Raw genomic sequence first — 16410 nt, 5'->3', positions numbered from 1 at the left:
TTTAAGATCTGGCCCCTGCCTACTTCCAGCTTCATCTCTTAGCACTTCTACTCTGTCTATGATTCAGCCATTCATAACTCCCTGCAAATCCACTGATGCCAGGCCTCTCATCTCCATTTCTTTATATACTGCTTCTTCTAACACATTCCTGTCTTTCAATACCTAGCTCAAGTTTCACCTCCCCTGGGATGTTTTCTCTATTTTGTCAAAAGGCATCAATCTTTTCCTCAACTATGTTCAATAAGCATTCTTGAACGTATGTCTTATAACATAGTGTATTAGAGTTGGTTGCTTGTGTTACCTGTCCGACCCATCAGTGAGTTTCTAAAGGACAGAGACCCTACCAACTTCCTGCTAATTTCTATTTGTCCCTCAGATTTCAATATAGGTTGTCAATTATTTCAGGAAGCCTTCTCTGTCATCAAAGGTACCTGCCCCCACCCATCCCTGCGGGGTTAGGAGTGTTTCCTGTGTATGGCTATGGAATCCTGTGTTAGCACTAGTATAGCACTTGTCTATCTCTCCTATCATAAACTTTTTAAGGGCAGGTACTATATACTTATTGTATGCACGGGCCTGGCACAAAGTAGATTTCAATAAATATTTGTTGCTATAAACTTGCAACCTAAAAATGAGGTATAGCATATTTGATTAGATCTATTTAATTTTTTAAAGTGTACATTTCACTTTGAGGCTTTAGGAAATAGTTCATAATGTTCAATGAAAATAAGCCCCTGATAGCTTTAAGAGTGGTATGCCTCCTAAAAATGCCAAAAGCAACATTTTTTTCCCATTAGAGATGCCATGTTAATGCTGTATTTGTATATATTGAAACAATTTCCTTAATACATATTTACTGAAGTCCCACTGTGTAACAAGTATTGTTTTAGACTCTCCAGAGACACCAGTGAACAAAACATTATAAAATTCCTGCCCTCATGGAATTTATATTCTAATAACACAGAAAATAAATATACAATATGTTAGAAAGCACTATAAAGGAAAATAAAGGAGGGATGGGTGATAAGTTAGTATATATGTGGGAATGAGGTTTCAGTTGCATGAAAATGAAAAAATAAAAGCAGTGAACTTGATTATTAACTTGATTTTGGCTACTTTTTCTTCCTATGGAAGAAAAGCCGTTATTTTTGATAGATGGTAGACACTATGTGCTATGTAGTAGGGGCTGGGATCCAGAGTTAAGAAAGATATGCCTTTTATTCTTGGGGAATTCATGCTCAAATCTGGATGGCAGACATGTAATAGGGATGCTTTGAGTACAAAAATTCTGAGGAGTGCTGGAAGAGCACAGGTGAGAAAATTTTCTACCATGAGATCTCCTGAGCATAATCCCAGAGATCACTAGTGGTAAAGCACCTGTAAGGCTCATCAGAAAATTTAAAAGAACCAAATCTCAGAACCTAAGAATAACAGAGGCACACATAGGCCCCTTTGCAAGGCACTTTAAAGGCATTAGGACTGTCATATTTTCAGACCATGTTGCATTCACTATGGGTAAGGCCAGGGGATATGAGGAGATGCTCCCTTTTCTGTGTGGAATGATACTGGTGCCAATTCTAATATGCTTCTGACAGAGGTGACTGCCACAGAGAAAATGAGTGATTACTAGAAAGCAGAGTAGAGGTCTACTAAGCAGGGAGGTTAAAAGGGCTTCAGAGTGAGAATGCCAAGCTCAGATTACAGGGTGAGAATCAGAACCCAATCTAGGAGTTTAATTTTCCACTGGCCTTATGAGGACTACGTATATATGGATAGGAAGAAGAGAATGGGAGGCCTTAGGTGAAAGAGGCACAGATTTAACTGCTTTCACCTGATCTGCTCAACAGGAATTGCTAAAGTCCATATCACATAAACGAAAAAATCAAAGGCATTAATGATATGACATTGCCTTATAAGATGCCAAAAATGAAGAAGTTACCCTTCTTCATAATACCCACCCATCCATCAATCCAGTAGTTATTAGTAGTTACTATGTGCTGGACCTCAAGAAAACAGAAATGAGTAAAAACGTAATTCTTTCCCTCTGGGATTTCACAGTAGAGAAAGCATCATAATCTACCAGAAGGCAACAAAACAGAGTTTTCGTTAAAAGTGTTAGGAGATAAGGGTTTGTGGATGTGGTTCCAGAACAGACATAGCTTGCCAGTTCAGAGCTTACTTTAAAGGTACTCCGTGAATATGCAAACACCTGGACCTTTGTTCATGAAGGGATTGCTGCTGGAAGCTTTTCCTCTCTCCTGTCTGGCAAATGCCAATTCATTTTTCAAAGCTTAGGCCAACTTTCACTTTTCCTGGGAAGCATTTCCTATTTTGCCAAAAATACCAATCTCTTCCTCACACGTGTTCATATGGCCTTTTGCATGCATCTTCATTAGAATACATTGGTATTTAATCATTTATTAGTTATTTTTATATCCACTACATTGTGAGCTTCTAAAGAGTAATCATTTTATTCATGTTGCATTTCTTGTGCCTGGCACAGAACTGACACTCAGAAAATGCTTGCTGAAAAAACAATGATTTTTCAGGTTTATTTTCTTCCCTATTTCAGTTTATCCAACATGATATTGCTAATCACTTTCTTCTTGAAATTGTTAGTTAATCAAAACTACCAATTGCTTTATAATACCTATGGAAGTTCCTTAGCCTGATTTTCAAAAGTCCCAGACAACCCCCATTTCCAACCATGAAAAAAATTTACCCATAACAAAACATCTTCTCCACTACTATCTTTGTAAACCTGATGCTTAGGCCAACTGAAAACCTGTCTTTCTTCCTGTTTCTACATGGTCCAATCCTAATTATGTGGTAAGATCTACAGCAACATCTTCACCTTTCCAGAGCCTTTCCTGATTCCCCAGCTAAATGCAATCACTGACCTATTTGTATCTTTGTTATGGCACTTACCACTTTCTATATTTTATTGTAGTCACTTATATAGATATCTAGATGACTCTGTTTGGATTAGGATTTGTGTCTAAGTAATCTATTAGGTCATTAAATATGAAATATCCAATTTCAAATCAAAAGTTTAGTTTATTATATCTCAAACAAGAAGCAGTACAATTAATCAAAGTATGGACCTAAACTATCAACAGTTTTGCCGTCTTAACAGTAGCTTGTTTATGCCAGCAGTGAAGCCTGGAGAGCAAGTGGAGATGAAATTGTGAAAGGCGTTTTCCACAGTTTATTGAGAATTGAGTATTTTTCCCTGCAAGAAGTGGTCCAAAGCCTGGAAAAAGTGGTAGTCAGTTGGTGCAAGATCTGGTGTATATGGTGGATGACAGAGAGTTTCCAAGTCCAGCTTTTACAGTTTGAGCAGTGCTGTTTATGCCACATGGGGTTGAGCAGTTGTCTTGCAAGAGGATTGGCCTTTCTCTATTGACCAATCTCTGCTGCTTAATAGCTACTAGCATTCTCATCATTTCATCCAATTGGTTGCAGTAGACATCCGCTGTAATGGACTGACTGGGTTTCATGAAGCTGTAGTGGATAATACCAGTGCTGGACTATCAGACGCCGTTAGTTTTTTTGTGATGAATATTCTATTTTGGACTGTGTTTTGGCACTTAATCTTTATCCAACCATTATGCCGAACACTTGCAATTGTCAAAAAGAATCCATTTGTCATCACACATAACAATACAGTGTAGAAATGGTTTGCCTTTATGTTGTGACAACAAAGAAAGGCAAGCTTTAAGACAATTTCTAATGCTTGTTTAATTCATGTGGTACCCATCTATCCAGCTTCTTTACCTTGCTCTTTTGTTTCAAATGGTCCAATATTGTTGGAATAGTAATGGTAAACCTTGCTGCTAATTCACGCGTACGTTGAGATGGATTCCCTTCCACCACAGCTTTCAGCTCATCACTATCCACCTTGGTCTTAGGTCGCCCACATGGCTCATTTTCAAGATTAACAACACCAGAATGGAAATTCTCAAACTGTCAACGTACTATGCATTCATTAGCCACATCCTTCCCAAACACTTCACTGATATTTCGAGCTGTCTGTGATGCATTGGTTCTACGATAGAACTCATATTAAAAAATAACATGAATTTTTGACTTATCTATGGTGTCACAAAAATTGCTCTGAAAAAAAATTTGAGAGAAAAATCACAAGCCAAAATGTGTTTGAAAGAATGAGGAAATACCTTCACAATAATAAAAAAGAACTGTCAAAGTGAAATGTCAGAGATATCAAGTGTCAAACTTAGTACTTAAGGAAATCAGACATTCCATACTTAATAACCTAATATATCCCTCATGAACCCAGCACAGTCTTTAGCCCAGTTTGTTGAATAAGTGAGCAAATGGGATTCCTTTGTCTCATTCCATATTAGGGAAAGAAACTGACGACAGTGGTGGAGTAAGCCAGACACTGTACTAGACTCTTTACGTAATCACAATACTTCTCATAACACCTGTGAGAAAGGTATTATTAGTCTTGTTTTATGGAACAGAAAACTGTGATGCTGAGACATTAAGTAACTTACCCAAGATCCACAGGTTGTTAAGTGGTGAAACTAAGACTGGAATCTAAGACTGCCTGATTCCAAAGTTTGTGCTCTTCTACGTATCTCATTGTCTTGCCTTGTCCTTACATAACAGTTTATGCACATTAATAAACAGCATTGATTTCTTGACCCAAAACAGTATGCTCAAATATCAGATTATGACAATCCAAAGACTGAGTACGAGGAAATAATGGTGCACAAGTTCCTTTATTTATTTATTTTTTTTCAACTTCCCTCTGGATTTTTCATACTTCAGTTTAAGTATGGTCTGGGAAAATTTAAACAAGGTGATTAACTGCACTAAAAGATAAGGTACTTTCTTACTGTTGCATTCTCACCATAGGGGCAAAGAAGTATATCAGTGATCCTCCTTTAATTCTCCAGTTGTAAAAACAATTTATCAAAATGGTTGCTGTGTAGTTTCAGGCAACTTAGTTTTGGAAGGACAGTGATAAGCAATGTAGTTTGTGTAGCAGTTAATGCAGTCAGTGTTTATAGAAATGTTTTTGAATTAAATAGCTAACCACTAAAATAGCATTTTATCAAATAATAGCCATAAATAAAATGCATTTTGACTTTCAGATGACATGTGCACTTACAGGATGTTTCTTCTGCATGCTAAAGATTGTATAACATATTAAAGAACACACATTTATGTGAATAAAAGGCAAATAAACTTTCCCCAGCAGTAATGTGGGAATCATCACTGACGGTTTGACATATCAATATTTCAGGAAGAATAAATGACTTTCATATCCATATTTTTTTTTCATCATATACTTATTCATTTCTGCATTACTTGAATATTTTGGAAACAATCTGTACTTTATCACCTGAAACTGCTTAAAGTATTTCAAAATATTTTAATAAAGCTTTCTGAATTATCAAATAATATAACTTTTAAACAAATTTTACTATTATTGTAAATATTTGCTCTTCATCCCTTGCCCAAAGGAAAACTATAAATCTTGTCTCAACTGAATGAACACCATTTATCATATTCATTTTGTTGTCAATACAATTATGAAAAGCCTTTGGCCTTTTCCCAAGGAAGCTGATTTGCTACTGAAACTCAATTATTATAAGCAAGGCCAGCACCAAACCACCCCATTTGGCAATCTAACACAGCTTCCTGCATAACTGACACTTTGTCCTTTGCCCCTGACCCTAATAACTTCAGCATCTATGGTCAAATGGAGGAGACAATGGTTTCTAGTTCAAAACAAAACATTAAGTCCTAAGATTTTCCATTTGCTATTTTCTGCCATCTGCTGGACAAAAGTTTCATTTCAGATAGGTACCCCCCAAAAAGAAGTAAGAAAATAGAAAATAGACAATTAAAAACTTAAATTATAATATCTTTTCTAAATTTTGGACAGTATCAATTATGGAAGATATTTCTTCTTTGACACTGAGGAGAAGGTTTCTGATCTTGACTCTTGGTTAACATTGTTGAAGAGGAAAATATGAAACGTTAATGGCTAGATAGCATAGAGTTGTAGCTTCGTTTCAAGATCCCCATCAATATTTAAGTGCCAAAAGGAGATTTTTCTGATTTTTCAAAGACATGAAAATTTCAAGTCTTGGAGCTGCTATTTATGTTGAGAGAAATAAAAGGGTCATATATAATTCCAGTTTAACTTTCATAGTTAAGAGGATTATAAGACTTCCTGTGTTAAAATTTATAATCTCTGTATATGTACATTATATACTGATATAAAGCATGAATATGATTCTTAAATGACATGGAAAAATCTTATCTCTAACCCTTCTCTGGGCACATAAATCTGATGAAGCAGATTTTAATAGGAACTAAAAATATAAGTCAGTACTCAAATTAATGTTTAAAAATTCTTATGTGTAGAATTCTCCCCAAAACATGCATAGAACCCCTGTTAATTATGTTTTTTGGCCACAACTATGGCACAGTAGTTGAAGACTGAATTTAAGAAGTTTCTTTTGCAATTTAATTTAGAGGACGTTTGCATAAGAAAGGTTTGAACAAAGCAACTGAGAAATTATGTAACATAAAAAGTAAATTAGCTTTAAGACTACAGAGTTTTTCTTATGTGCTCCGATGGTTTCATGTACAAAAGGCATGAAACCATTACATAATATTTATATGACTTGCATAAATTATCACTTCCTTTTGTGATCAAAGACGATTTCATGCAATACTTTAAAAATAATATTAATAACCATTTACCACTACTGATATGTGTCAGACGTTACACAAAGCGTATTATCTATTTTAATGGTCACAATAAGCCATGATACCCAATTATCTCTGTTTTCTGATGAGAAAACCAAGACTCAGAGAGGTGAAATGACTTGCCAAGGTGTACAACACAGTAAATGAAGAGCTGGGATTTCAAGCCTGGTCTGACACCAAAGTCCATGTTCTTTTTACTTTTGTATCATGAGGCATTTCTGTGGGTTTTTTGTTTTTTCCCCCCTGCTTGTATGAACCCTTGGTAAAGGTAAATTCAAATCTTATATCAAATCACAAATCATGGATGGACACAGTGGCTCATGCCTGTAATATTAACACTTTGGGAAGCTGAGGTAGGAGGATTGCTTGACGTCAGGAGTTCAAGACCAGCCTGAGCAAGAGCAAGACCCCCTCTCTACAAAAAATAGAAAATTTAGCCAGTTGTGGTGGCACGCACCTGTAGTCCCAGCTACTTGGGAGGCTGAGGCAGGAGGATTGCTTGAGCTCAGGAGTTTGAAGTTGCAGTGAGTTATGATGACTTCACAGCACTCCAGCTAGGGCAATAGAGCAAGACTCTGTCTCAAAAAAACCAAAAACAAACAAACAAAACCCCAAAACACACACACACACAAATTGTGACTACTTATTTCCTTTTTTTCATGTCCATTAATATTTTCACAATGATGAAAAACTGTGGCATGATGAGTTGGGCCTCAAAGATATAAAATGACCTTCTCAGCTCTCCTAATTGAGATAAAGTAGAGATTCAAATCTTCTCGAAAATGCCAAATGGTAGGATTCATTGATCCTGAGTAAAGATGTTAGCTAGATTATCTCTGCAACCCTAACATAAACAATCATTTGGGGGAAGTGATTTTTAAGTTGTCAATATTTAATGGCACCAAAAAAGTAGCCTCTCTGAGCTGGGTCTCCAAATGCTATGCTCAGTTATCTGCACTGCTGCCACTGTGCTGTAATTTTTAGCTGATTACACATTAGTTCATTTAGCTTTGTTTCCTCTTCCCTACTGTGCCATACTATTAAACGAAAGTGAGGGGCCTGGCATCCCTCTGTGCACAGAGCTGGTATTGTCACAGTGTAATAAGGATACATCCAGTCAAACAGCATGGTGTAGCTGGTCTTTGTGTTCAGTGCAAAGGCAATCCCTCGAAGATCTCTTGCCAGCCCGATCAACATACGCTGTCAGTGGGAAAGAGACACAGTAATTGATTTTCACGTTAGCACAGAGCAGATGGAGTAATAATCAGGCAATAATGACCACATATCTGATTTTGATTCATTAGCTAAAATGTCTCGTCCAGATCTCTTTCTATAGAATACCATAGACTCTTTAAACAAATAGACCATCAAATCTGCTGACCGACTCTACTTTGCTTCTTATAAATTGAGCTAAGTCATAACGCCAGTAGCTTAGCTAAACATTTAGATCCTTAATATACTTTGTTTCTGAATAGTGCCAAATTAAAATAAAGAGACCAGGACTGATAATTTCACAAAACAGATATGCACATGGTCTAGACATTATTTAATAATAACATCAGCTTTCATGAAATCAGTCCCACTATACAATTTAGAGTCTATCTTAAAAAGGTACTGGCATTTAAAGATTCCTAATGAATATCCTTAATAACTTTAGGACAAAATAAAACTGGCCTGGTGACCTACTGATACTGTGATACACCCAGAATGGCAGTTGCATTCCCCAAGCAAGGAAAAGATGTAAGGAAAAAAGTTCTACATTTGATATAATAAGACTTGAATTTGAATCCCTGCTTTATTTACCGTTAAGACCGAAGGCAAGACAATTTATCAGTCTTGGTTTTCTCATCTATAAAAGGGGCTAATAAAGCCTCTTTCATAGAGACATTGTGAGAAATAAGTCTAATAAATTTATGTGAAAATGCCTAGCAAAAGACTGATATATAGCAAGTGTTCCATAAGTTTCAGAGGAAAAAAACCACTTGACTCTCGAATAAAAGAGATCTGACTTGTACTCCAGACTCTTAATTAAGCTGTCCTTAGGATGATGCTTGGGAAGAGCGCAGAAAACCCATGAACAGATGCTAGAATGTCAGAACAAAGAGCACAAATAAACGTAACTGCAAAACGAGGAGGTGGGATAATTGAGATATATTATACAACTGTTATTTCTGAAGATACTGTTTCAGTGGAAATATCTAGCCAGAAAATGGTCTCTGAACTTTTCTTTTTACCAGATTTTCTCTTTTCTCACACTTTGGTAATAAATGTAAACCTCTTTAGGAAAGCGTTTAAATTATCATTAAAGAGGCAGTGAATTCTGACTCTCATCTTAATGGCTGAATAATATTTCAAAGTAGCAAATACCACTTCAACTCTCAGAAGTATCTGGAATTTCTCATTCTCCATACTCTTTCTACCTAAAAGGTGACTCAATATAATTATAATCCTATAATTATAAGATGCTGCTTATAAGAATATTCAGTTTCTATGCTAACAGTTTATAGAATGATGGTTATCTGAATTTCTGAATCTGAAAACTCTGAATTTCTATTTTTGCTTCTTTAAATGACTTACTCCTTTTTCTCTCATAATCTCACCAGTCCTTGTTTTTCTATAACCGGCTATCCTCCTTGTAGTTCCCTCATATGATCCACTATTTTTTTTTTTTAAAACAACATTTTGCCTTTTATATAGCCTTTTTTCACCACCTGGAACCTGTTCCTCTCTTTCTCAGCCTGCCACATTCCTCATAGACTCCAGAACAAAATACATCTTCTGAGAAGCCTTTTTCGAACAATTTTTCTGATTACTTGACTTTGCAGTCTTTCTATTAAAGTGGCCCTTTTATTCTATTTTTATTACATATACTTACAAGTTTCAGGCTATTCTTCAAATAATCTTAAGCTTCCACATACACATGAGATACCCACCACTCAATTCTAAATTAGCCAACAGGAACTATCAGTTTTACTTTTTTTGTGCCTAGTACAAAGGGCTTTTAATAAAATATTTTAGACTATTCTCATTATACAAAAAAGGTTAATTTTTAATTTATCACAATTTTTTCCTTCCTTAAAAGATACCAAGTTAATAGAAGTGCTCTAATTGATTCAAATGTATGGTTTTTTTTAATGCAGTAAAATGTGGCTATGAAATTATATCAATGTATTATTTTATAAAATGTTACTACAAAGTAGAGGAAGCATATAATAACTGTGTATTTTAAATAAATTCAACTGAATAGAAAAATGCAGTGTTAATGTGAATAAGAAACAGATTCCTTATGCTCAAACAATACCTTTTATCTCAAAGCAGCAGTGAGTACTGTAATAATCTACACAGACACACAAACAACACTGAGAAAGTATTCTCTCATTAGCCAAAACATACTCAGCTCTGTTACGACACAGAAAAACTGTTAACCAAACCAGGCTACTAAATAATTTGAGAGTGAGAGGTGATCTTATTGAAATTTGGGGGAAGAGGAGCCACAGTTTACTATCTCATTTAAAATAGTACAAAGAGGTTTATTTTAAAAGTTGCCTTTCTCCCACGGTTGGTCAACACTAGATTCTAGATTGATCTGAAGAGTAAGAGGCTCCTGTATTTTTAGTGAGGCTGTTTTGGGGAGTGGGATAGGTCTAGGGATCTAATCCTATGGATTCCTTTTAGGATAGTTCAAGGAGAAACTGCTGAGTGCTTCAGTCTGCTGCATGGTGAACAGTTGTTTGTGTGCCAAGTGTGAGATGAATGGGCTGGGAAACAGCTGAAACGAGGCTCCTTCCACCCTGACCCCCAAAACAGGGTTTCTAATGGAAAGTCTGACAGACCCTTTACTGTAGTGGCACTACTGGGGGCAGCTATGATATTATCCTCATAATTCTACTATATAATAACAACAAAGAAAAAGAAGGTGAAGGGTCATTGTGCTTTGTCTTTAGAATTAAGATGGCTGTCTTCATCCTTACAGCATACTCTTAATTCTGAAGACACATCTTAATAACCTCTAAATAGTTCCAACAAAAGAGCCGTGTCGGAGGAATGAGCAGGCCCCAAGGTGTTTCAACTGGAGTGTTTTCATCTGCCTTTATTGCTCTATCCCTCTCCAGAATTAAGGCAATAACCTGTGATAAATTATTCAGGAACTGCTACAGGGATCAAAGCAAAATCATTCTGTTAAAGTGCTGTTTGCAACATTTGGCACTTAGTGCGAAAACTTTTAATGTGCGCATGCTGAAAATCAAGGATTTTAAATAATTTAACATTGTGGAGTTTTTACGAAGGGACTAAAGATAGCAGGTTCCTATTTAACTACGCCTCTTCCTCTGAGAAGTTTTCATTCATTTTCCTTAAAACTGATGATGTCATGGCCAAATCAAAAATGATGCATGAGTAAGGGGTATATTGGACTATATTTTACCATGGATACAATTTAGGGGGAAAACACATATTTTGAAATGATAATGTAAAGCTAGGATTTGTCACAGTATTTTCTTTCTTTTTCCCCCTTTATGTTGAAGAGAAAAACCCAAGACAAAAATTCAATGTTCTCTTCAGTTTTATTAGGACTAAGTAAGAAAACAAAGCTATAAATTTAAGAGTTTTGCAGCATTCCTTTCCTCATGACTATATTTCAATTTGGCAACATAGGTCCTTAATATTTAAGTTTATCTTGAAATCTGCATTTGAAAAATATCTATAAATAGGGAGTTAGAAAATCCTGGTAAGGGTTGCAAATTAAATGAATTTGGCAGTCCTGCGGCATTTTCATAGAGATATTTTAACAGCATCACCTCCTGTGGATTGGAATACTAAATACTTTATTGAAGAACAAAACAGAAATGTTTTTATCTCTAGTACTTGCAAAATGAAGTACCTGAAAGCACTTTTGCATGTATTATTTATTCATCATGATAGAAAAATAGCCTTAACCTAATAAATTACATTTAAAAGCATTTAGTGCAAAAGTTTTGTTTATGATAAAGCAACAGATTTAGTTCTTTATCGGTAGCTTAAAGCACCAAGTTTTCTTTATACAAATTAGACAGATGGTGCTTACAGTAGAATTTACTAAAGGTCTGTCACAACAAATGCAGCCAAGCTGCATATTTAATCACTGCAGAATCTTGTCTACCTGCAGCTGCCAACTGCTAATCCAATTTCCCTGATAAATGTGGCAAGAGACACGATCAGCAATAAAGAGCATCTAACTCCATTTTCCTGCAGGGCGTCTTTTGATGAACATTTAGGACGGAAGCACCGAGTGCACTGTGTGGCCTTGGTTCGTGGCAGCTGCATGCATTCTGCGGCACAGTTCTCAGGTTACTCACTTAATTCTGCCACTATCATTACGTTGCTATTGATCTCAGTAGCTGTTGCCTACACAGCATTACTCTAGATGAAGCTGAATCAGGCAGTTATCATGCATCAAACTTGCTCAAAAGCCTGGAGATTTCCCCTTAATTACTTGTGATTTTATTTGCAAATACCGTTAAAGTGTAATCAAGCAGTCACTTTCCAGGGTCGTTAAGAACTTGCTGGTTTAGGGATACATCACTGGAACTCCATTAAAAATGACTCTAGGAAGATGGTTTCTATCAAACTAGATGGGATTACATCAAAACGGGCTTGGAATATAATGAAATCTTCAAATGAAACATGTAATTTTATAAAGATGATATTTTTCAACTTCACTGCTTCTTTTTGATAAAAGGCACCAATAGCCTCCTTAAAGCTACAAAGATTTTCTTGGTCATTAAAAGTACTTGGAAGACATCCAAAGATATAGCTAACCTGAGTGGAAACTCTAGTGAAGAATTTCAGTAAGACTATAAACACAAAGAAAATCTGTAAGATCCTTTTTGGTTTTAAAATGCTATGACTATGACATGCTGATAAATATTCATTTAAAAAAAACCTATTTTAAATGAAAAGGTATAATATTTGGCAAATTAGTTTTCGGTAGAACAATTATGTAAAAATAATCATCAAAGGCCACCATTTTTCTATTTGTCTTCTTACTGCTTGCTTATTTATTTATTTTTGGGGGTAAAAAGAAGAGAAGGCTTGCAAAAGATGGTTAATATCTCCAACATATTTCAAATAACAATAAAACATCTGACTCGAGCATCACTAACAAAGGTGCCTGCATTCTCTGGAGTATATTTACCAGTCTTTTAAAAATAATAATCCATGTCAATCTATTTAATATAGCCTTGATACATTATAATTTTAGGAGATACTATTTCTATTTAGCAGAGCGTGTGCTCCCCATCCCCCACCTTAAAATATGGGGCTGTTTTGTCACAGACAGCTTGCTACACTTAAGGATTTTACTAATAAAACATAATGTTGTCTTAGATATTATGACTGTTGCCACAGCTGAACTGACTTGTCAAATCAATCCTAATATGGCTCCCACAGGCACATAAAAACCTTATTTAGCTATCAGTTATCCTAATCACTTTGTTCAGTTTAAGAATGCAATACTTCAAAGACCAGTTCCTATTTATACATATATGCCTAGCCATTTAATAAAGTCTTGATTTATATAAATTCTTGTTTAAAAAATATTTAGAGATGTAGTGTTTTAGCATGTGTATGTTTGTGTATTCTTCCATATGGATATGTTGAAACAGAGTGTGGGGTAGATGAGGGAATAGGGATGTTTAAAGTGGCGTACCCACGAGAAATGTTCAATTAAAGATAGTAACTGTGGCAAGAGACAAATCTGTGCCGTCTAATCATCAACTGACTGTCCTGAACCATTCGCTAACCTCAAAGTCCATTTGTATAAGAAACTAGAGAAGTGCTTAAGTGAAAAGCGCAACTCAAAGACAGATGTAATTGGGAAAGCAGGTCTGAGGAGGCATAGGACACACACAGATATGCAAAACTCTTTTCTGGATCTAGATACTTTAGAAAGAACAAAATTATCCTTTCTCATGTTTGGAAAAAAACCTACCTTTACATCTTCTTGTTTAAAGTTGTTGTTGAATATTTGTAATACTGTTTCAAAAGCAACTGTAAGAGGCAGCATGAAATTCTCAAATTCGTCTTCATTTTCGCCTATCAGAGAAACAAAAAGGTCACCACAGTTTAAAATGCACGTTATTGTACATCGGCCTCAGCACTGAGCGCTTCATTCAGACTTAGAAATGTTCCCAAGAAGGGGTCAGCCTGCATTTACATCCGTGTCACATTTTGTGCTTTGGCTCATTGAATATTCTGGTGTTTTGCTTTCTCTTTTGCACCAAATGAAATAGCAAAATTACTTACCAGCCATTTTTTTTCTGGCTCTTTATTGGATCTAACAGACTCATGCCCCAGGCATCTCAGCCTTTTAGTTCTTAGGGCCCCCAGAGCTTCCCTAATGCCTCAAGGAAAGTATTCAAAGCCTCAGAGACAAGGATCTTTTTTCCCCTTCTCTTTAGGTGCCAAGGCCCTAAAGGGCTCACAGACTCAGGTGCCCAGATAGCTCTAAGTTATTATTCTTTTTTATTTATGTTCTTTTAAAAACATTAATTTGTTAAATGGGAGGGAAACTTTTATCTGCAAAAAAGGATGGGGTCCCTTTTGGGTCATTTGGATTTTAACTACATTTTCCATGGTACACTTCTTCTTAAACTAAGTGTCTTTTTCTTTATATAGAAGATGGAAGAGACATTTTCTATTAATTTTTCACTTTAAAGATAGACTACAGTTTACGCAAGGATTCTGTCAAAGCAGAATCCTCACACATGGAGAGGCACAATTGATAATTTATATAGTGTTCTTTTAAAAGGGGGGTTCTGTTTAATGGGAGATTGAATTCTCTCATTCATCCTATGCCACAGGGAGCTATGAACCCCATTTTACTGATGAAGAAATAGGCAGAGAAAGGTTAAGTGTCTTGCTTAAAGTGGCATATTTAGTTGGAGGTGGAATTATATGGCTCAGACCTCCTAATTTCTATGCCATTAGTAGAGTTTCTAAATAGAACATTAGAGAGGAAAGGAACTCTTAGAGAAGAGACCAACGGTCCTCAAAGTTTAGCAGCATCAATATCACCTTCAAACTTCTTAGATACAAATTCCCAGGTACCATCCCAGATCTACTGAATCAGCAACTCTGGGGGTGGGATCCAGCAATTTTGTTTTAGCAAGCCCTCCAGGTGATTCAGATGCCTGCAAATGTTTGAGGAACACTGGACTATACATCACTTTACAGACAAGGAAACTGAGGTCATGGCAGGATCAGGATTCTTTGACTCTTAAGGAGTGGCTGATCTGATCTGTGATTTTTCTCTTCCCTTCAATCTCACATACTTTGTTTCAGGAGTCCAACAGAATCAGGGACTTAGCTTTGTTCACAAAGAAATGTTAAAAGGCCAATGAGTCCTTCCTGATGTGCTATTCTAGACAAGGGTCAAGGTCCTGGGTGAACAGTAAGGCAGATCAAATTACAATCCCTGCTCAGCTAACTGGCTATGGGACCAAGTTATTCTTCTTAGATAGACCTTCCTCTGTCAACTGGTGATAACATTAAATCTATACAGATGCTATTCTTATTTTTCAAGGCCCAGGTCAAATAATATCTTTCCCAATGTCTGAACTAAGCTCTCCCAAACCCCAATGAAGTATTCTCCCCTCTCCCTTTGGATTCTCATAGCGTTTTTTTTTTTTTTCTTTTTGAGACAGAGTCTCACTCTGTTGCCCAGGCTAGAGTGCCATGGTATCAGCCTAGCTCACAGCAACCTCAAACTCCTGGGCTCAAGCGATCCTTCTGCTTCAGCCTTCCGAGTAGCTGGGACTACAGGCATGTGCTGCCATGCCCGGCTAATTTTTTCTATATATTTTTAGTTGTCCAATTAATTTCTTTCTATTTTTAGTAGAGACGGGGTCTTGCTCTTGCTCAGGATGGTCTTGAACTCCTGAGCTCAAACGATCTGCTTGCCTCGGCCTCCCAGAGTGCTAGGATTACAGGCGTGAGCCACCGCGCCCGGCCTGGATTCTCATAGCATTTTGTCTGTCTATAGTATCATTCTGCTTCGAATTGCAGATAATCAAGCATGTATCTAGTAACATCAATAATACCATCTATATTATTCCACCGCTAACACCATTTGATCAGGGTTACTATGGGGATTAAATGAGACAAAATTTATAATGTGTATATGTAAATTATTAGCTCTACCAGCCTACACTGACAGTGTCTTCAGATTAGCTTCTGGAGAGCTGAGATTGTGTCTTTCTGTTTCTCAGTAAAGGAGAATGATCTAGGGCTCTGCAGTAAACAGGCCCAGGTGTCTGGCTCCACTATATACTTTTAACTTTAGACATTTACTTATCACTCTGAGTCTCAATTTTCTCATCTATAAAATAAGAATAAAAATGCCTATCTTTGAGGGTTATCATGAAGATTAAGTGTTGTAACACATGAAAAATAGAAGACGCTCAATAATTGTTAGTGGTGCACTAGTATTATAGTATTAGTACCTAGAACAGTGCCTGGTATATATTAGGAAAATACTGTGTTTCAATGAAAAGTAGTTGCTTAATAAAGGTGAATTTTAAAAAATAAGCCATGAAGCCATGTAATTTTTTTTTTTTGGAGACAGAGTCTTACTCTGTCACTCTGGATAGAGCACCGTGGTGTCATTGTAGCTCACTGTAG

General features: G+C 36.3%; 1 protein-coding gene across 1 annotated transcript in view; it reads right to left on the bottom strand.

The window, feature by feature from the left end:
• RANBP17 (RAN binding protein 17) overlaps positions 1-16410 on the bottom strand; it is a 404920-nt gene that overhangs the window by 66690 nt on the left and 321820 nt on the right. Inside the window, exons 17-18 of the mRNA XM_012649689.1 lie at positions 13721-13824; positions 7865-7953 (exon numbers count right to left, since the gene is read on the bottom strand). Of these exons, the coding sequence (XP_012505143.1) occupies positions 7865-7953; positions 13721-13824 (193 nt within the window). The remainder of the gene's footprint in view (positions 1-7864; positions 7954-13720; positions 13825-16410) is intronic.

The sequence above is a fragment of the Propithecus coquereli genome, unplaced genomic scaffold, assembly GCF_000956105.1.
Source record: "Propithecus coquereli isolate 6110/MARCELLA unplaced genomic scaffold, Pcoq_1.0 Scaffold301, whole genome shotgun sequence".
Taxonomy (NCBI): domain Eukaryota; kingdom Metazoa; phylum Chordata; class Mammalia; order Primates; family Indriidae; genus Propithecus; species Propithecus coquereli.
The sequence above is the reverse complement of the archived record's forward strand: the minus strand, read 5'-3'. Positions and strand labels throughout refer to the sequence as shown.